The sequence below is a fragment of the Phycodurus eques genome, chromosome 3 (assembly GCF_024500275.1).
Source record: "Phycodurus eques isolate BA_2022a chromosome 3, UOR_Pequ_1.1, whole genome shotgun sequence".
NCBI classification, from domain to species: domain Eukaryota; kingdom Metazoa; phylum Chordata; class Actinopteri; order Syngnathiformes; family Syngnathidae; genus Phycodurus; species Phycodurus eques.
The window spans coordinates 13,595,014-13,616,589 of NC_084527.1; the positions used below are offsets into that span (position 1 = coordinate 13,595,014).

Sequence of the window (21,576 nt, forward strand, 5' to 3'; positions counted from 1 at the left end):
CAACCGTGAAAATGATTTCAGGATAAAACATTGTAAACGACAGAGGGTCTTCGGTTTACGACAGTTCCGTTCATACGTCGGAACGCGCTAGTCTATCACTTACCCACACTAGTCCTAACGCAGAAGTAATTTTATAATTACAACACATATTTGTACGAAAACCACTTTTAGGCTATGAATGTAAAGAAAATAAAACATTAACGTAGCGTTGCTTCTCTTCCACCGCGCGCGGTTTGTAACCTCGAATGTCCCCGGAACAAATCATCAGACGAGTAGATATATCCAGACGGACCTGTTTTGTCGACACACATTTACTGGTCCAAGTCGCAACGTTTAACATGGTAATTTGTTGTAAATTTATGTATCTGCAGCCATAAATAACAAAACAGCACAGAGGATATTTCTTAATTTGTGTTTACAAACGACTTTGGTTTGTTTTGAACTATTGCGCCGAACTAACTGACTGTCAAATGTTTTCTTCTGTTGTATGTGTACAGGCTGTTACTCTTCACACAGATTTAGGGGACATCAAAATTGAAATATTCTGTGAACGCGCACCGAAAGCTTGCGAGGTAAGTAAAACATATTTTTCACTTCGAGATTTTTCTTCACGTCGCATTTCCCTTCAGTCTTTTACGACGACGTTGAACTGTTTTTGTTATGTTTTTAAAAGCAATTAATGGTGGCGTGTGTAGCCCTTCTGCCTCCCAGTTTGGCGCTTCCAGATTCCCGATTGTTGTGTGAAATGTGCATGTTTTCTCCGGGTACACGGACATCCACCCACATTCCAAAATCTTTCCTTAGACTCTAAATTGCCCATAGAATGTGTATGTGGGTTAGAACACATTTGTATAGAAACTAAATGTTACTTCTTGTACAGTCTGGTCTGCAGTTAAATCATGAAGGACAATGTGTTCGACCACACTAACACACCAAAATTGTTCATATTGCAATCAGCATGAGACTTGCATAACCAATAACAATGTCTGTTTATTTAAAACCAAATTAGATTCACGAAGCTAACGAATGATTGGCGATTGGCTGGCGAACAGTCCAGTGAGGATAAGTGCAATAGAAAATCGACATATTTTGCAGCAATATTTTTGAGTGTTAGAGTTGGTGTTAATTGCAGTAAGTTCTATTTATTTATTTATTTTAAACTCCTACTGTACATTGATTCCAGAACTTCCTCGCCCTGTGTGCCAGCGGCTTCTACAAAGGATGTATATTCCACCGAAACATTAAAGGCTTTATGGTGCAAACTGGAGACCCAACAGGTAGGAGAAGACTACATGAAGCGATTTTTTTAAAATGTCAAAATTCTCACCCACCTTTGTGTGATTTGTTTCTTCCCTCCAATCGGATTCAAAATCCCACAGGCACTGGCAAAGGAGGAACTAGCATATGGGGCCGCAAGTTTGAAGATGAGTTCAGCGAACATTTAAAAGTGAGTGGGCCTCGATGTAATTTGTAACTGAAATGTACTTTGTGCTACACTGACTGGTATTTTGAACTGCTCAGAATTTCCTCCACCTTGACAAAGGCCCCAGTTCCAGCTAAAACAAAAAACAGCCCTAAAACGTGATGCTGCCACCACCATGCTTCACTGCAGGATTGGTGTCCTTTTGGTGATGAGCAGTATTGTATAAAATCCTCATTTTTGTTTCAGCATAATGTTCGAGGAGTGGTCTCCATGGCAAATAATGGTCCAAACACAAATGGCTCCCAGTTCTTCTTCACCTATGCCAAACAGCCTCATCTGGACATGAAGTATACTGTGTTTGGAAAGTACGTACAGTACCGGTACCAAATGTCTAAATGTGAATTGTGCTGTGAAATATATTATATCTTTGTGGAAAATGCTCCATTTCTAGGATTATCGATGGCTTGGAAGCAGTGGATGAGCTGGAGAAACTCCCCGTGCACGAAAAAACGTTTCGACCGTTGACTGAAACTCGGATTAAGGATGTAACCATTCACGCCAACCCTTTTGCTGGTTAGAAAGCTTCACATTTTGCCAAAAAGCTGTTGTCGGTGTATTAATATGGGAAAAGTCTCCAGATTACTTTGTAATTCATAAATTGTACATTTGAAATTTTTTTTGTACTGAATAAAATGTAATCAAAGGGTCAAGTTTTTCTGTCATCATTCAGTGGTAGAAAGTCATGAAGTCTTTGTTACTGTACTTACACCCTAATTCAAATGAAGTTGGGACGTTGTGTTAAACATAAATATAAACAATACAATGATTTGCAAATCATGTTCAACCTATATTTAATTGAATACACTACAACGACAAGATATTTAATGTTCAAACTGATAAACTGTATACTTTTTAGCAAATTAATCATTAACTTTGAATTTTATGGCTGCAACACGTTCCAAAAAAGATTGAGAAGGTTGAGGAATACTCATCAAACACCTGTTTGAAACATCCCACAGGTGAACAGGCTAACTGGGAACAGGTCGGTGCCATGATTGGGTATAAAAGGAGCTTCCCTGAATTGCTCAGTCATTCACAAGCAAAGATCGGGTGAGGTTCACCTCTTTGTGAACAAGTGCGTGAGAAAATAGTCGAACAGTTTAAGCACAATGCTCCTCAATGCACAATTTCAAGGAATTTAGGGATTTCATCATCTACGGTCCATAATATCACCAAAAGGTTCAGAGAATCTGGAGCAATCACTGCATGTAAGCGGCGGCAAGGCTGAAAACCAACATGAATGCCCGTGACCTTCGATCCCTCAGGCGGCATTGTATCAAAAACCGACATCAATGTGTAAGGGATATCAACAAATGGGCTCAGGAACACTTCAGAAAACCTATGTCAGTAAATACAGTTTGCGCTACATCCGTAAGTGAAACTTGAAACTCTACTATGCAAAGCAAAAGCCATTTATCAACAACACCCAGAAACGCCGCCGGCTTCTCTGGCCCGAGGTCATCTTAGATGGACTGATGCAAAGTGGAAAAATATCTTGTCTTTGTAGTGTATTTAATTAAATAGAGGTTGTAGGTCGCCTGCCACCGTGGGGGACTGAGGTTCAAGACCCCGACTGGACCATCCGCCAACATCCCCCAGACTCACGGCTGTGGTGTCCTTGAGCAAGACACTGATACCCCTAAATGCTCCCCAGGCGCTTCAGCTGCCCCAGTGTGTTCCACTAACATGTGTATGTGTTCACTGTGACGGGTTAAATGCAGAGAACAAATTGTGTGTACATGCATGCATGTTCATGACAATAAAAGGTGATTCTTCTTCTTCTTAACACAACATCCCAACTTCATTGGAATTGGGGTTGTAGTAGTTGTTTGTTCAGGTGTCTGATGTCATCCTATCAAAAACTTCCGTGGAAGGCCGATGGATCCATCCATTCATCCATCCATATTCTACCGCTTATCCAAGGTCGGGTCACGGGGGCAGTAGCTTCAGCGGGGACGCCCAGACATCCCTCTCCCCAGCCACTTCATCCAGCTCTTCCGGGGGGATCCCGAGGCGTTCCCAGGCCACCCGAAAGACGTAGTCTCTCCAGTGTCTCCTGGGTCGTGTCAGGCGTCTCCTCCCTGTGGGGCGTCCCCATAACACCTCACCGGTGAGGCGTCCGGGAGGCATCCGAATCAGATGATCCAGCCACCTCATCTGGCTCCTCTCGATGTGGAGGAGCAGCGGCTCTACTCTGAGATCCTCCCGGATGACCGAGCTTCTCACCCTGTCTCTAAGGGAGAGCCCGGACACCCTGCGAAGGAAACTCATTTTGGCCGCTTATATCCGGGATCTTGTTCTTTCGGTCACGACCCACAGCTCGTGACCATAGGTGAGGGTAGGAACATAGATCGACCGGTAAATTGAGAGCTTCGCCTTTCGGCTTAGCTCCTTCTTTACCACAACGGACCGATACAAAGTCCGCATCACTGCAGACGCTGCACCGATCCGTCTGTCGATCTCCGGTTCCATTTTTCCCTCGCTTGTGAACAAGACCCCAAGAAACTTGAACTCCTCCACTTAAGGCAGGATCTCCTCCCCAACCACGCCACCGTTTTCCGACTGAGGACCATGGTCTCAGATTTGGAGGTGCTGATTCTCATCCCAGCCGCTTCACACTCTGCTGAGAACCACTCCAGTGAGAGTTGGAGATCACGGCTTGAGAAGCCAACAGAAACACATCATCTGCAAAAAGCAGAGATGCAATACTGAGTCCACCAAACCGGAACTTCTCTACGCCTCGGCTGTGCCTAGAAATTCTGTCCATAAAAGTTATGAACAGAATCTGTGACAAAGGGCAGTCTTGGCAGAGTCCAACCATCACCGGAAACGAGTCCAACTTACTGCCGGCAATGCGGACCAAACTCTGACTCCGGTCGTACAGGGACCGAACAGCCCGTATCAGGGGGTTCGGTACCCCATACTCCCGAAGCAACCCCCACAGGACTCCCCGAGAGACACGGTCGAACGCCTTCGCCAAGTCCACGAAACACACGTAGACTGGTTGGGCGAACTCCCATGCACCCTCGAGGACCCTGCCGAGGGTGTAGAGCTGGTCCACTGTTCCACGGCCAGGACGAAAACCACACTGCTCCTCCTGAATCTGGGATTCAACTTCCCGACGGACCCTCCTCTCCAGCACCCCTGAATAGACCTTAACAGGGAGGCTGAGGAGTGTGATCCCCCTGTAGTTGGAACACACCCTCCGGTCCCCCTTCTTAAAAAGGGGGACCACCACCCCAGTCTGCCAATCCAGAGGCACTGTCCCGGATGTCCACGCGATGTTGCAGAGGCGTGTACATAGATATACTGTTTATATAAAAACTGTCATCATAACAGGTGCAGACGACGCTACAGACAGACCCTCTTCAAGGTCTACCCGAACATCAGGTTTTAAACTTTCCTCGACTATTAGGAGTCACCTTTTACACACGAGGGGATATATGAATTTGTGTACCAAAGCGTACACATGATCAACTTCCAACAAATGCTTATAAATAGATTTATGGTTTATAGCAACACTGGGATTGCATTTTTTGACTCTCTCCCCGCTCCTCTTACAGTGGTTAGTACGTGTCTGCATCACATCTCTGAGGTTCGGGGTTTGAATGTTGGCTCAAGTTCCAAGAAAGTGGAGCAAACAACTTCAATATTCATAAAAAATTTCCCTAATCAACACTGAAGTACCTCACAAATACAAATAGTACTTAAAAAAACAAACAAAAAAAAAAACCTGTATGACCAGTTCCTTGGGAGCTTTCAGAAACCTCAGGTGAAATGTACTTAGCCTCATCAATTCCCCCAGAGGAAAGTTCTTTTGGAGTTCACAATAACATTACATAAACTGGTGAAAAAACAAGATACTTAATCATCCCTTCCATTCGATTGTGCTGTTATGGACATATTTTTGTAATCTATCACATTGGCTGATGTCTGTCATTCATGCACTTGTTACAATCTTCAGCAAAGGTTTGTGTTTTCTAAAAAAAAAAAAAAAAAAAACAAGACACTGACTTTGCACTGGGCTCCACCCAGCGCGTGCGTGTGTCTCTCTCTGTGTGTGTGTGTGTGTGTGTGTATCGCGCTTATATCAGCATTTGTCTGAACACACTCTGACAGACGGACATTTGACTCAAGTTAAATACCAAAATGTCGGCCTCGGGTGATGCTTATAAAGTAAGTTTCTTCTCTGAATTCAATACATGATTTTTTTATTTTGTATTTTTTTTCCTCATCTTCAGCTCCACTTTGCAGATGTTTTTTTCCTAATGGTGTATTGGGCTCAGTAGACTGAGCACATACTTGTGGCTAGTTAGTTAGAGCTCTCAATACCATGAGGTACATTTAGGCCGCAATTAAGGTGTCTGTAATTTTTTAATTTTATTTATTTATTTTTTTGCTTTTTTTATGTGTTTGTTTTTATGGGAGCAGATGATTGGCCAACTGCCCAACCCCAGCACCTGGTATTCCTAAGCGATCTCCAAGTACTAACCAGGACCGACCCTGCTTAGTTTCCAAGATCGGACGAGATCTGGCAGCATGTGGGGATTGGGCCGCTACTTGGCTTGAGTGAGGCAAAAAAAATAAAATTCACAAAAATAATCAATATGTGTTTATATATTACAGGCAATTTTAAAGTAGCAACCTTGCATAAATAAATGAACCATTTTAAATGAATGCTTTTGATTTTAAATTCAACCCCAATTCCAATGAAGTTGGGACGTTGTGTTAAACATAAATAAAAACAGAATACAATGATTTGCAAATCATGTTCAACCTATATTTAATTGAATACACTACAAAGACAAGATAGTTAATGTTCAAACTGATAAACTTGATTGTTTTTAGCAAATAATCATTAACTTGGAATTTTATGGCTGCAACACGTTCCAAAAAAGCTGGGGCAGGTGGCAAAAAAGACTGAGACAGTTGAGGAATGCTCATCAAACACCTGTTTGGAACATCCCACAGGTGAACAGGCTAATTGGGAACAGGTCGGTGCCATGATTGGGTATAAAGGAGCTTTCCTGAATTGCTCAGTCATTCACAAGCAAAGATGGGGCTTGGTTCACCTCTGAGTGAACAAGTGCGGGAGAAAATAGTCGAACAGTTTAAGGACAATGTTCCTCAACGTACAATTGCAAGGAATTTAGGGATTTCATCATCTACGGTCCATAATATCATCAAAAGGTTCAGAGAATCTGGATAAATCACTGCATGTGAGTGGCAAGGCTGAAAACCAACATTGAATGCCTGTGACCTTCGATCCCTCAGGCGGCACTGCATCAAAAACTGGCATCAATGTGTAAAGGATATCACCACAAGGACTCAGGAACACTTCAGAAAACCAATCTCAGTAAATACAGTTCGGTGCTACATCCGTAAGTGCAACTTGAAACTCTACTATGCAAAGCAAAAGCCATTTATCAACAACACCCAGAAACGCCGCCTGCTTCTCTGGGCCCGAGCTCATCTAAGATGGACTGATGCAAAGTGGAAAAGTGTTCCGTGGTCCGACAAGTCCATATTTCAAATTGTTTTGGGAAATTGTGGACGCTGTATTCTCCGGGCCAAAGAGGAAACGAACCAACCGGACTGTTATGGACGCAAAGTTCAAAAGCCAGCATCTGTGATTGTATGGGGATGTCTTAGTGCCAAAGGCATGGGTATCTTACACATCTGTGAAGGCACCATTAATGCTGAAAGGTACATACAGGTTTTGGAGAAATATATGCTGCCATCCAAGCAACGTCTTTTTCATGGACGCCCCTGCTTATTCCAGCAAGACAATGCCAAACCACATTCTGCATGTGTTACAACAGCGTGGCTTCGTAGTAAAAGAGTGCGGGTACTAGACTGGCCTGCCTGCAGTCCAGACCTGTCTCCCATTGAAAATGTGTGGTGCATTATGAAGCGTAAAATATGACAACGGAAACCCCGGACTATTGAACAGTTGAAGCTGTACATCAAGCAAGAATGGGAAAGAATTCTACCTACAAAGCTTCAACAATTAGTGTCCTCAGTTTCCAAACGTTTATTGAATGTTGTTAAAAGAAAAGGTGACAGAAGTCTATTATGTGACAGAAGAGTCTCTGCTAGGATGAAGGGCAAAGTTTATAAAACAGTGGTGAGGCCAGCTATGATGTACGGATTAGAGACAGTGGCACTGAAGAGACGACAGTAAGCAGAGCTGGAGGTGGCGGAAATTAAGATGTTGAAGTTCGCTCTCGGAGAGAGAGAGAGAGAGAGAGAGAGAGAGAGAGAGCAGACTTGGATGGTTTGGACACGTCCAGAGGAGAAATAGTGAGTATATTTTTAGAAGGATGTTGAGGATGGAGCTGCCAGGCAAGAGAGCTCGAGGAAGACCAAAGAGAAAGTTGATGGATGTCGTGAGGGAAGACATGATGGCAGTTGGTGTTCGAGAGGAGGATGCAGGAGATACGCTTAACATGGAAAAGGATGACGCGCTGCGGCGACCCCTAAAGGGACAAGCCGAAAGGAAAAGAAGTTAAAAGAAAAGGTGATGTAACACAGTGGTAAACATGACCCTGTCCCAGCTTTTTTGGAACGCGTTGCAGCCATAAAATTCCAAGTTAATGATTATTTGCTAAAAACAATAAAGTTTGTCAGTTTGAACATTAAATATCTTGTATTTGTAGTGTATTCAATTAAATATAGGTTTGAACATGATTTGCAAAACATTGTATTCTGTTTTTATTTATGTTTACATCCCAACTTCATTGGAATTGGGATTGTAATTATATAAAATAATCCCTTTATTATCACACAGTCATTTCACATCTGGGAAAAAACTCAACTATTCTTGGATTGCACCCAAGAAGTATTATTCAGATTTTGTGTTGCATTTCAAAATAAAGGTCTTTTTTAAATCTGCATACTTAACTATATTTACAACTCATACAAAAATAAAAAAAACATTTGAAAAATGCCTGAATTATAACAGCACCTGTCCACATTTGGGAGAAACAACACTATCTCAGTCACTGATGGTGTAGTGGTACACTCGCCTGACTTTGGTGCAGGCAGCGTGGGTTCAATTCCCACTCAGTGACGGTATAAATGTGAGTGCGAATGGTTGTCCTTGTCTATATGTGCCCTGCGACTGACTGGTGACCAGTTCATGGTGTAGTCCACCTTTCGCCCGAAGTCAGCTGGGATAGGCTCCAGCTTCCCGCGATCTTAACCAGGATAAGCTGAAAATGAATGGATGGCTGGATGGAACACTATCCCAGGCTTCCATCCTGGAGGTTTCCTGCAGATTTTATGTTGCATTTCAAAACAAAGATCCTCTGATATCATCATATTTTACTGTAATTACGCGTGATTCAGACATTAATTAATTAATTAATCTTCCATTGCGCTTATCCTCATAGGGTCGCGGGCATGCTGGAGCCTATCCCAGCTATCTTCGGGCGAGAGGCGGGGAACACCCTGAACTGGTTTCCAGCCAATCACAGGGCACATATAAACAAACAACCATTCGCACTCACATTCACACCTACGGGCAATTTAGAGTCTTCAATTAACCTACCCTGCATGTTTTTGGGATGTGGGAGGAAACCGGAGTACGCGGAGAAAACTCACACAGGCACGGGGAGAACATACAAACTCCAAAGAGGCGGGGGCCGGGATTTGAACCCCGATCCTCAGAACAGTGAGGCAGATGTGCTAACCCGTCGTCCACCGTGCCGCCCCTGATTCATACAAATACAGATATTACAAATCATCTCTTAGTTAACACACAACCAGTGCACTTTTGGCAGAAGCTCGACTATCCCAGCCTTCCGCCCCGGAAAAGATAGAAATGTTGCATTTCAAAATGAATGTCCTTTGAAATCTTTATACGTCAATCTGGACAACCAGGTTATTCTCTGGATCGTGGACCTCCTCATTTACAGAACACTGAAAATACGGATCAACAACAACCTGTCAGAGCTCCGTACCACTTTTACAGGCTCCCCAGAGGGCTGTGTACTCTCACCACTCTCAAAATAATCTATCACCTGGTGAAATTGGTGACAACACAGTTCTCTTGACCCGCCTTTCCGGCCCCACTCGGCGCCATGGACCTGCTCTGCAGCAGTCAGTTTGCAGTTTGAAAGTTATGTATTCTACATCTGTTTCAGGTGTCTTCCCTGAAGGGAAAAGTGACCCTGATCACAGGTGCCAGCTCAGGTATCGGTGCAGGTACGTCGGTCCTGTTTGCTAAACTGGGAGCTGTGCTGGCTCTCAATGGCAGAGACGTGGAGAGTCTGCAGAAAGTGGCCAAGGAGTGCAAAGAGTGTGGTGGAGGAGCTGAGGTATTGATGTGTACAGCTACGATGGCTGTTATTCAGGTCTTTAAGCCTAGTTAAATTGATTATGTTTTGTGTACACTGCAGCCCTTGCTTGTGCCCGGTGACCTGACAGACGAGGACACGGTGAAGAGGATTGTGCCAGAAGTCATGGCGCGCTTTGGCCGACTGGACGTCCTGGTGAACAATGCTGGTATCCTGGCCATGGGCGGCATCGAGACGTCAGACCTGGCAACGTACGACAGAGTCATGAACATCAATGTCAGGTGGGCATCGTTATGGAGGCGTACTTTGTGCTTGTTACACTGTTTGAGTTAGATCCAATCAATACTTTATTGCTAGATCTGTGTACCACCTGACCCAAGTCTGTGTGCCTCACCTGATCAAGACTAAAGGCTCCATCGTCAACGTTTCCAGCATCACCGGAATGAGACCGGTACGGATATTACCACTACGTAATGATTAGATTGGACTATGAGGCAATTCGATTACCGATTATAGTAATTCCCCACTATTCAGGTATGGCATGGTCCATACCCACCACGAATAGAGAAAAACTGTGATAATTGATGCACCTACCCCCTTACAGATATGCTAACTAAGCAGTTAAATACAGTCTATTAGAACATTGGTTTTCAACTGCTGTCACACTGGGACCTCCATTCCTCTATTGTCAGTCGTCCTGAGCCACTTTTACAGACTTTAGGAACAATAACAAAAACATGTATAGTTAAAAAATAGCCTTTGAAAACATATGAATAGCATATTTTTCAACATACAGTAACCACTTATGCTTACATGTTTAAAGTGCCTTTCGGAAACCATAAGAAACTGAGGATGAACATGCAGTCCTGCTCACTATTATTGGCACCCAAGAAGTTTAACTACTAAATGTGGAAAATGTCCTGGAGAAAATTAATAAAGTGAAACGGCATTGTTCTATAGTGAACTTGTTTGATACAAAAGAGCAAACGATAAAAAAAACAAAAAGTTTTATGAACATGAAACAAAAATACAGCTTTTTGGCAATGCACACAAACCGTATGTTTACAGACGGCGCAATGTAGCCTGAACACCCTGCCAATACTCAAGCATAGTGGAGGATCCATAATGCTGCGGGGCTGCTTGTTATATCTGGTACTGGAAGCCTTGATAGTATCAAAGGTATCATCAGATCAGAAAGTTATCGAGAGAGCGAAATGTCTTACCCAGTGTAAGAAAGCTTGGTTTGAGGCCAAGATCATGAGTCCTCCAGCAAGACAAAGACCCAAAGTACACGTCCAAAAGCACACAGGAATGGTTGAAAAGAAAAAAATACTTTTAAAATGGCCAGCAGTGAGTCCTCATCTTATTCCAATTGAAAATATTTGGGGGGGGGGGGAGATAAAATCTGCCATTGGGGAAAATAACCCTGCAAATGTTCAAGAGCTTGAACAAATTGCAAAGGAAGAATGGGAGGAAATTCAACCTGAGAGGTTCAAAAAGCTTACACAGTAGATGGGTACAAGAAATGTTTGGAGGCCGTCATCGCTGCCAAAAGGTGTGCAACCAAATATTAGGGAAGAGGTGCCAATTTGCTGCACATCCTGTTTCATTTTTTTTTTTTTTTTTTTTTGAAATGACAATATCTAAATTGAAAAAAACTACTTTCTTTGTTAAATTACTTTGGAACTCCAATTAAGAGATCCTGATGATATACAGTAAGTTTGGTACATTTCCATTTATTTCTGAAGATATTATAGCGGTTATGCAAGAAATTAAAGGGTGCCTATAATGGTGAGCTGGACTGTAACACTTGTCTTCTCTTTAGAAATGAAGGATGAGGACCAAAGCAACTGTAAAAGTTTTAACAGTCTGAATTATTATGCTTTACATTTTTTTACTACCTGTCCACAACCCACTCAAAATGACTCAAAATGACTCTTTTGGGTCCCAACTCACCCGTTGAGAATCACTGTATTATAAAAAAAGCATCCTTTTGCTTGTCATTTGTGGTATGCTGTGCAGTAGGTAGGTGATCTAGGATCTAAAGTGTTAAAGCTTTGTTTGATGTTCTCAATTACTTCTCAACTTACATTTCAGTAGTTATTAAAAAAATAATAATAAAAACATTTCTTTACTCAAAGATAATGATTTGAAGATGTCACCCTTTATACCCTATATTCTAAGTCAAAGAACTGTGAAATGATCCCTGGTTTGGACTTCGGATGCCCCCACTGTACTTGATTTTTTTATTTATAGTCTGTTGTAATTTTAGGTTCCTGGTATCCTGGCCTATTGTATGTCCAAGTCTGTCATTGACCAATTCACTCGCTGTGTCGCTCTGGGTGAGTCAATAGTTTACTCTAAAAATCTCTCCATGCATAAGTGCAAAGAAAAAAAGACAAATATTTTACTGAAAAATATATAACTTTCGTTTCAGAACTGGCTTCGAAACAAGTTAGAGTCAACTCTGTAAGGTATGTTTAATGGTCTTGTGTTCATCCAAATCCCTGCGGAAGGCACCTTTTTGATCCACTGTGTGTTTTAATTCCACAGTCCTGGTGTAGTCGCCACAAATGTGTTCAAGAGAGCAGGAATGGACGAAAAGGCGAATGCTAAGGTAAAGACACTTTTACAGTATGTTGCACTTGTATGTTGCTTTTAGAAGCACATATGAACTACGGTCATATTATAATAAATATAACAAGTTGTTTTAACAGTCCAGAGGAACCTCTGAACTCAAACACTTTTGAGTTGAATGAAAATGTTTGTGAAAAGTCCATCCATCCATCCATCTTCTACCGCTTATCCGAGGTCGGGTCGCGGGGGCAGTAGCTTTAGCAGGGACGCCCAGACTTCCCTTTCCCAGCCACTTCACCATCTCTTCCAGGGGGATCCTGAGGCGTTCCCAGGCCAGGCGAAGGATGTAGTCTCTCCAGTGTGTCCTGGGTCGTCCCCGGGGTCTCCTCCCGGTGGGACGTGCCCGGAACACCTCACCAGGGAGGCGTCCGGGAGGCATCCGAATAAGATGCCCCAGCCACCTCATCTGGCTCCTCTCGATGTGAAGGAGCAACGGCTCTACTCTGAGATCCTCCCGGATGACCGAGCTTCTCACCCTATCTCTAAGGGAGAGCCCGGACACCCTGAGGAGGAAAATCATTTCGCCCGCTTGTATTCGGGATCTCGTTCTTTCAATCACGACCCACAGATCGTGACCATAGGTGAAGGTAGGAACGTAGATCGACCGGTAAATCGAGAGCTTCACCTTTAGGCTTAGCTCCTTCTTTACCACAACGGATCGATACAAAGTCACATCACTGCAGACGCTGCACCGATCCGCCTGTCGATCTCCTGTTCCAGTCTTCCCTCACTTGTGAACAAGACCCCAAGATACTTGAACTCCTCCACTTGGGGCAGGATCTCATCCCCGACCTGGAGAGGGCGTGCCACCGTTTTCCGACTGAGGACCATGGTCTCAGATTTGGAGGTGCTGATTCTCATCCCAGCCGCCTCACACTCAGGGACCGAACAGCCCGCATCAGGGGGTTCGGTACCCCATACTCCCCCCACAGCACCCCCCACAGGACCACCCGAGGGACACGGTTGAACACCTTCTCCAAGTCCACAAAACAGATGTAGACTAGTTGGGCGAACTCCCATGCACCCTCGAGGACCCTGCCAAGGGTGTAGAGCTGGTCCACTGTTCCACGGCCAGGATGAAAACCACACTGCTCCTCCTGAATCTGGGATTCAACTTCGGATTCGACGGACCCTCCTCTCCAGCACCCCTGAATAGACCTTACCAGGGAGGCTGAGGAGTGTGATCCCCCCGTAGTTGGAACACACCCTCCGGTCCCCCTTCTTAAAAAGGGGGACCACCACCCCAGTCTGCCAATCCAGAGGCACTGTGTCCCGGATGTCCACGCGATGTTGCAGAGGCGTGTAGGACAGCCCTACAACATCCAGAGCCTTGAGGAACTCCGGGCGAATCTCATCCACCCTGGGGCCTTGCCACCGAGCAGCTTTTTAACCACCTCAGTGACCTCAATCCCAGAGATATGAGAGCCCGCCTCAGAGAACCCAGACTCTGCTCCCTCATGGGAAGGCGTGTCGGTGGAATTGAGGAGGTCTTCGAAGTATTCTCCCCACCGCCTCACAACGTCCTGAGTCGAAGACAGCAGCGCCCCATCCCCACTATACACAGTGTTGATGGTGCGCTGCTTTCCCCTCCTGAGACGTCGGATGGTGGACCAGAATTTCCTCAAAGCCGTCCGGAAGTCTTTCTCCATGGTCTCACCGAACTCCTCCCATGCCCGAGTTTTTGCTTCAGCGACCACCAAAGCTGCATTCCGCTTGCCAGCCGGTACCCATCAGCTGCCTCAGGAGTCCCATAGGCCAAAAAGGCCCTATAGGACTCCTTCTTCAGCTTATTGGCATCCCTCACCATTGGTGTCCACCAACGGGCTCGGGGATTGCCGCCACGACAGACACCGACCACCTTACGGCCACAGCTCCGGTCGGCCGCCTCAGCAATGCAGGCACGGAACATGGTCCACTCAGACTCGATGTCCCCCGCGTCCCCCGGAACAAGAGCAAAGTTCTGTCGGAGGTGGGAGTTGAAACTTCTTCTGACAGGGGATTCCGCCAGACATTCCCAGCAGACCCTCACAATACGTTTGGGCCTGCCACGTCGGACCGGCATCTTTCCCCACCATCGGAGCCAACTCACCACCAGGTGGTGATCAGTTGACAGCTCCGCCCCTCTCTTCACCTGAATGTCCAAGACATGCGGACGCAAGTCCGATGACACGACCACAAAGTCGATCATCGAACTGCGACCTAGGGTATCCTGGTGCCAAGTGCCCTTGTGGACACCCTTATGCTTGAACATGGTGTTCGTTATGGACAATCCGTGACGAGCACAGAAGTCCAATAACAGAACACCGCTCGGGTTCTGATCAGGGGGGAGGGGGGCGTTCCTCCCAATCACGCCCTTCCAGGTCTCACTGTCATTGCCCACGTGAGCATTGAAGTCCCCCAGCAGAACGATGGAGTCCCCAGCGGGAGCGCTCTCCAGCACCCCCCCCAAGGACTCCAAAAAGGGTGGGTACTCTGAACTGGTGTTTGGTGCATAGGCACAAACAACAGTCAGGACCCGTCCCCCCACCCGAAAGTGGAGGGAGGCTAGCTTCTGTCGCCGGGATCGGATCTCCAAGGTCCTCGCCTTCGGCCACCGCTCGGCTCGCACTGCACCCGACCCCTATGGCCCCTCCCACAGGTGGTGAGCTCATGGGAAGGGGGACCCACGTTACCCTTTCAGGCTGTGCCCGGCTAGGACCCATGGGTGCAGGCCCGGCCACCAGGCGCTCTCCTTCAAGCCCCAACTCCAGGCCTGGCTCCAGAGGGGGGCCCCGGTGACCCGCGTCCGGGCAAGGGAAACCTGAGTCCATAATTTGTCTTCTTCATAAGGGGTCTTTGAGCCGTGCTTTGTCTGGTCCTTCACCTCGGACCTGTTTGCCATGGGTGACCCTGCCAGGGGCATAAAGCCCCAGACAACTTAGCTCCTAGGATCATTGGGACACACAAACCCCTCCACCACGATAAGGTGACGGCTCAAGGAGGGGGTTTGTGAAAAGTATGCTTGAAAAATGTAAACACTGGTATTGGTTCCGATAAACTACATTGGTACTCGTACGTGTAAAAATGCTCCTATACTACAGCACTGTTACCACTGTGTGGAGGTACTTTAAGGTAAGTCCTTCAAGAAGCACCATCATGACCAACATTAAAATACAATAGCAAAGTAGGCCTAAGTGTTCTTCCAAACAAATAAAACTGAGGTTTTTATCCTAATAAGTTTATTTTATATTACGTGTAAACCACTGTAGCATTATACACAGTTTGAACATCAACACTACACTTAAAGGAACCTAAAAAAGAACTGTACTTAAATAATGACTCAATTGCAATGTATTGCACATAGGTTTGATAAAAACTGTACCTAAATACAACTGAACTGTACTTGGGCAGTGAATCGTTTGCATAACACTAGAGGGCGCTACCATTAGTACATGTACCATACTTTGAGAATCATTGTGTTACAGGGTACATTTTAAGTGAAATATGTGGCAAGGCTATTAGAAAAACATTGAGTTGGATGTTGAAATGTCAGTGATGTTTCCTTCTCTAAAAAGTTATATATTTGATTAAAACTCATGCCATGTTCAAGAAAGGTTTTATTTGATTAAAATGAAACATTTTCAACACAATTGTAAGATATAATGGCATCATCAAGTTATCGGTTCTTGATTTTTGCGATCACTCAAATGGTAGTACTCGGCCTAAAAAATGTGGTATAACTGTCTGGGTTCAGTTGTCGCCTCATTGTAGTATGCTATATATTATGTTTTATTTTAATTTTATGATTATTTTTTTTTTATCCTATCAGGTCCTTGAACAGTGCAAGCTGACTAATGCACTTGGCCGACCGGGAGAAGTGGATGAGGTGGCCAACAGCATCGCCTTCCTGGCATCAGACACCGCTAGTTTCATTACTGCAGTCAACCTCCCCATTGACGGAGGCCACCATGCCATGATTCCAAAAGAAACCTTAACTGTGGAATAATTATATAATAAAGTGCATCTGTGGTTTTGCAGTGCAAATGATCAATAATAAAGCACATGCAATATGACTCGGGTAAAATGTCTGGCACTGTCAAAGAAGGGTTTCTATCATTACTATTTTTGTAAAGCCATATTTTTGGGGACAAAGCTCTTGTATTGGATGTCGTTAAATTAGGCCGGTGTACCAATCCAAAATTCCCTCATGGGATGAATACAGTTTTCTATCTATCTATCTATCTATCTATCGATCTATCTAACTATCTACAACCCCAATTCCAATGAAGTTGGGACGTTGTGTTAAACATAAATAAAAACAGAATACCATGATTCGCAAATCATGTTCAACCTATATTTAATTGAATACACTACAAAGGCAAGATATTTAATGTTCAAACTGATAAACTTTATTGTCCAGCCACCCATCCATTTTCTGAGCCGCTTCTCCTCACTAGGGTCGCAGTAAACTTTATTGTTTTTTGCAAATAATCACTAACTTAGAATTTTATGGCTACACCACGTTCCAGCTGGGACAAGGTCATGTTTATCACTGTGTTACATCACCTTTTCTTTTAACAACATTTAATAAACATTTGGGACCTGAGGACACAAATTGTTGAAGCTTTGTAGGTAGAATTCTTTCCCATTCTTACTTGATGTACAACTTCAGCTGTTCAACAGTCCGGGGTCTCTGTTGTCGTATTTTACGCTTCATAATGCGCCACACATTTTCAATGGGAGACAGGTCTGGACTGCAGGCAGGCCAGTCTAGTACCTGCACCTTTTTACTACGAAGCCACGCTGTTGTAACACATGCAGAATGTGGTTTGGCATTGTCTAGCTGAAATAAGCAGGGGCGTCCATGAAAAAGACGTTGCTTGGATGGCAGCATATGTTTCTCCAAAACCTGTATGTACGTTTCAGCATTAATGGTACCTTCACAGATGTGTAAGTTACCAGTGCCATTGGCACTAACACAGCGCCATACTATCACAGATGCTGGCTTTTGAACTTTGCGTCCATAACAGTCCAGATAGTTATTTTCCTCTTTGGCCCAGAGGACACGACGTCCACAATTTCCAAAAACAATTTGAAATGTGGACTCGTCGGACCATAGAACACGTTTCCACTTTTCATCAGTCCATCTTAGATGAGCTCGGGCCTAGAGAAGCTGGCGGCTTTTCTGGGTGTTGTTGATAAAGGGTTTTTGCTTTGCAAGTAGAGTTTTAAGTTACACTTACGGCTATAGCGCCGAACTGTATTTATTGACATTGGTTTTCTGAAGTGTTCCTGAGCCCATGTGGTGATATCCTTTTCACATTGATGTCAGTTTTTGATGCAGTGCTGCCTGAGGGATCGAAGGTCACAGGCATTCAATGTTGGTTGGTCAATGGCAGACTTGGATATACAACCCCAATTCCAATGAAGTTGGGACGTTGTGTTAAAGATAAATAAAAACAGAATACAATGATTTGCGAATCATGTTCAACCTATATTTAATTTAATTCACTACAAAGACAATGCAGCACTACGGGGGGCACAAGCCAGTGCAAACTGTAGGCCGGTCCCAAGCCCGGATAAATGCAGAGGGTTGCGTCAGGAAGGGCATGAGCGTTCATCCAAAGAATTCCATACCGGATCGGTCGTGGCCCGGGTTAACAACATCCGCCAGCGGCACCGTCAACCTGCAGGGTGTCGTTGGTAATTCAGCTACTGTGGGTCGACGTCAAAGAAGAAGAAGACGTGGAAAGCGGGTTCTTCGGCAGAAAGAGAAGAGGACCGCACAGAGCCTAGAACCGAATGTGGGGACTTTGAATGTTGGGACTATGACAGGAAAATCTCGGGAGTTGGTCGACATGATGATTAGGAGAAAGGTTGATAAATTGTGTGTCCAGGAGGCCAGGTGCAAAGGCAGTAAGGCTAGAAGTTTAGGGGCAGGGTTTACATTATTTTACCATGGTGTAGATGGGAAGAGAAATGGAGTCGGGGTTATTTAAAAGAAGAGTTGGCTAAGAATGTCTTGGAGGTGAAAAGAGTATCAGATCGAGTGATGAGGCTGAAACCTGAAATTGAGGGTGTGTAATGTGATTAGTGTCTATGCCCCACAGGTAGAATGTGACCTAGAGGTGAAAGAGAAATTCTGGAAGGAGCTAGACGAAGTAGTTCTGAGCATCCCAGACAGAGAGAGAGTCGTGATTGGTGCAGATTCTCATGGACATGTTGGTGAAGGAAATAGGGGTGATGAAGAAGTGATGGGTACGTACGGCATCCAGGAAGGAACTTGGAGGGACAGATGGTGGTAGACTTTGCAAAAAGAATGCAAATGTCTGTAGTGAGCACTTTTGACCAGAAGAAGCAGGAACATCGGGAGACCTACAAGAGCGGAGGTAGAAGCATGCGGGTGCATTACATCTTGTGCAGACGATGTAATCTGAAGGAGGTTACGGACTGTAAGGTTGTGGTAGGGGAGTGTGTGGCTAGACAGCATAGGATGGTGGTGTGTAAGATGACTCTGGTGGTGGGGAGGAGGATTAGGAAGACAAAGGCAGAGCAGAGAACCATGCGGTGGAAGCTGAGACAGGATGAGTGTTGGGCAGCTTTTCGGGAAGAGGTGAGACAGGCTCTCGGTGGACAGGAGGAGCTTCCAGAAGACTGGACGACTGCAGCCAAGGTGATCAGAGAGGCAGGCAGGAGAGTACTTGGTGTACCTTCTGGCAGGAAAGGAGAGAAGGAGACTTGGTGGTGGAACCTCACAGTACAGGAAAATCAGACAAGCTAATCAGTCAAGGGACTAAACTTTCTGACTTAGTTCCAATGAAGTTCGGATGTTGTGTTATACATAAATAAAAACAGAATACAATGATTTGCAAATCATGTTCAACCTATATTTAATTGAATACACTACAAAGACAAGATATTTTATGTTTAAACTGGGCGGCACGGTGAATGTGAGTGCGAATGGTTGTTTGTTTCTACGTGCCGTGCAACCAGTTCAAGGTGTACCCCGGGTCCTGCCCGATGATATAGGCTATAGCGCTCCCGCGACCCTTGTGAGGATAAACGGCTCAGATAATGGATGGATGGATGTTCAAACTGATAAACTTGATTGTTTTTAGCAAATAGTCATTACCTTAGAATTTTATGGCTGCAACACGTTCCAAAAAAAGCTGGACAGGGTCATGTTTACCACTGTGTTACATCACATTTTCTTTTAACTTATTTTCCATTTGGCTTGTCCCATTAGGGGTCGCCACAGCGCGTCATTCTTTTCCATGTAAGCCGATCATCTCCATCCTCCTCTCGAACACCAACTGCTCTCATGTCTTCCCTCACGACATCCATCCACCTTCTCTTTGGTCTTCCTCTAGCTCTCTTGCCTGGCAGCACCATCCTCATCATCCTTCTACCAATATACTCACTATTTCTCCTTTGGATGTGTCCAAACCATCGAAGTCTGCTCTCTCTCACTTTGTCTCCAAAACACCGAACCTTGGCTGTCCCTCTGATGAGCTCATTTCTAATTTTATCCAACCTGGTCGCTCCGAGAGCGAAACTCAACATCTTCATTTCCGCCACCTACAGCTCTGCTTCCTGTTGTCTCTTCAGTGCTGCTGTCTCTAATCCATACATCATGGCTGGCCTCACCACCGTTTTATAAACTTTGCCCTTCCTCCTAGCAGAGACTTTTCTGTCACATAACACACCTGACACCTTCCTCCACCCGTTCCAACATGCTTGTACCCGTTTCTTCACTTCCTGACCACACTCACCATTGCTCTGGACGGTTGACCCGAAGTATTTAAAGCACTCCACCCTTGCTATCTCTTCTCCCTGTAGCCTCACTCTCCTCCCTCCACCCCTCTCCTTCATGCACATATATTGTCTTACTTCGGCTAATCTTAATTTCTCTGCTTTCCAGTGCATGCCTCCATCTTTCTAACTGTTCCTCCACCTGCTCCCTGCTTTCGCTGCAGATCACAATGTCATCTGCAAACATCATGGTCCACGGGGATTCCAGTCTAACTTTATCTTTCAGCCTATACATCGCCACTGCAAACAGGAGGGGGCTCAGGGCTGATCCCTGATGCAGTCCCACCTCCACCTTAAATTCGTCTGTCACACCTACAGCACACCTCACCCCTGTTCTGCTACCCTCGTACACGTCCTGTATTATTCTAACATACTTCTCTGCCATTCCAGACTTCTCCATGCAGTACCACAGTTCCTCTCTGGGTACTCTGTCATAGGCTTTCTCTAGATCTACAAAGACACAATGTAGCTCCTTCTGACCTTCTCTGTACTTTTCCATCAACATCCTCAAGGCAAATAATGCATCTGTGGAACTCTTTCTAGGCATTAAACCATACTGTCGCTCGCAAAACTCACTTCTGTCCTGAGTCTAGCCTCCACTGCTCTTTCCCATAACTTCATTGTGTGGATCATCAACTTTATTCCTCTATAGTTCCCACAGCTCTGCACATCACCCTTTTTCTTAAAAATGGGCACCAGCACACTTTTTCTCCATTCCTCAGGCATATTCTCGCACGCTAGAATTCTATTGAACAAGCTGGTCAAAACCTCCTCAGCCACCTCTCCTAGATGCCTCCATACATCCACAGGAATGTCATCAGGACCAACTCCCTTTCCATTTTTCATCCTCTTTAAATGTCTTTCTAACTTCCCCCTTACTAATCATTGCCACTTCCTGGTCCACCACACTTGCCTTTTCTACTCTCCCTTCTCTCTCATTTTCCTCATTCATCAACTCCTCAAAGTATTCTTTCCAACTAGCTAGCACACTGCTGGCACCAGTCAACATATTTCCATCTCTATCCTTAATCACCCTAACCTGCTGCACATCCTTCCCATCTCTATCCCTCTGTCTGGCCAACCTGTATAGATCATTTTCTCCTTCTTTCGTGTCCAACCTGGCATACATGTCATCATATGCCTCTTGTATGGCTTTGGCCACCTCTACCTTTGCCCTATGTCACATCTCAATGTATTCCTTTCGCCTCAGTTTCCCACTTCTTCTTAGCTAACATTTTTCCTTGTCATATTAATTATATATCAATGTTAATATAATAATTATATAACACAATAAACATTTTATTATTGAAAATTTAATTATTATGTAGGAGTGGTGAGCATTAGCATGTCTGCCTCACATTTAGC

General features: G+C 44.7%; 2 protein-coding genes across 3 annotated transcripts; both read left to right on the forward strand.

Annotated features, from left to right (window-relative positions):
• Window positions 1-141: 141 nt before the first annotated feature.
• Window positions 142-2,123, forward strand: ppil3 (peptidylprolyl isomerase (cyclophilin)-like 3). Its single transcript, XM_061673460.1, has 6 exons — window positions 142-341; window positions 498-572; window positions 1,184-1,277; window positions 1,380-1,447; window positions 1,670-1,788; window positions 1,875-2,123. The coding sequence occupies exons 1-6, from the start codon at window positions 246-248 to the stop codon at window positions 1,999-2,001; spliced, it is 579 nt and encodes a 192-aa protein (XP_061529444.1). The 5' UTR covers window positions 142-245; the 3' UTR covers window positions 2,002-2,123.
• A 3,460-nt stretch (window positions 2,124-5,583) lies between these two features.
• Window positions 5,584-16,415, forward strand: LOC133400017 (3-oxoacyl-[acyl-carrier-protein] reductase FabG-like). 2 transcript variants are annotated; one of them, XM_061672143.1, is made up of 8 exons: window positions 5,584-5,659; window positions 9,631-9,804; window positions 9,886-10,064; window positions 10,117-10,234; window positions 12,056-12,125; window positions 12,221-12,257; window positions 12,337-12,400; window positions 16,229-16,415. In XM_061672143.1, exons 1-8 carry the CDS (start codon window positions 5,633-5,635, stop codon window positions 16,403-16,405), a joined length of 846 nt encoding a protein of 281 aa, XP_061528127.1. In that variant the 5' UTR covers window positions 5,584-5,632; the 3' UTR covers window positions 16,406-16,415. The 2 variants fall into 2 exon arrangements, with proteins under 2 accessions (XP_061528127.1, XP_061528128.1); XM_061672144.1 differs by having other exon boundaries at window positions 10,141-10,234.
• Window positions 16,416-21,576: the final 5,161 nt, after the last annotated feature.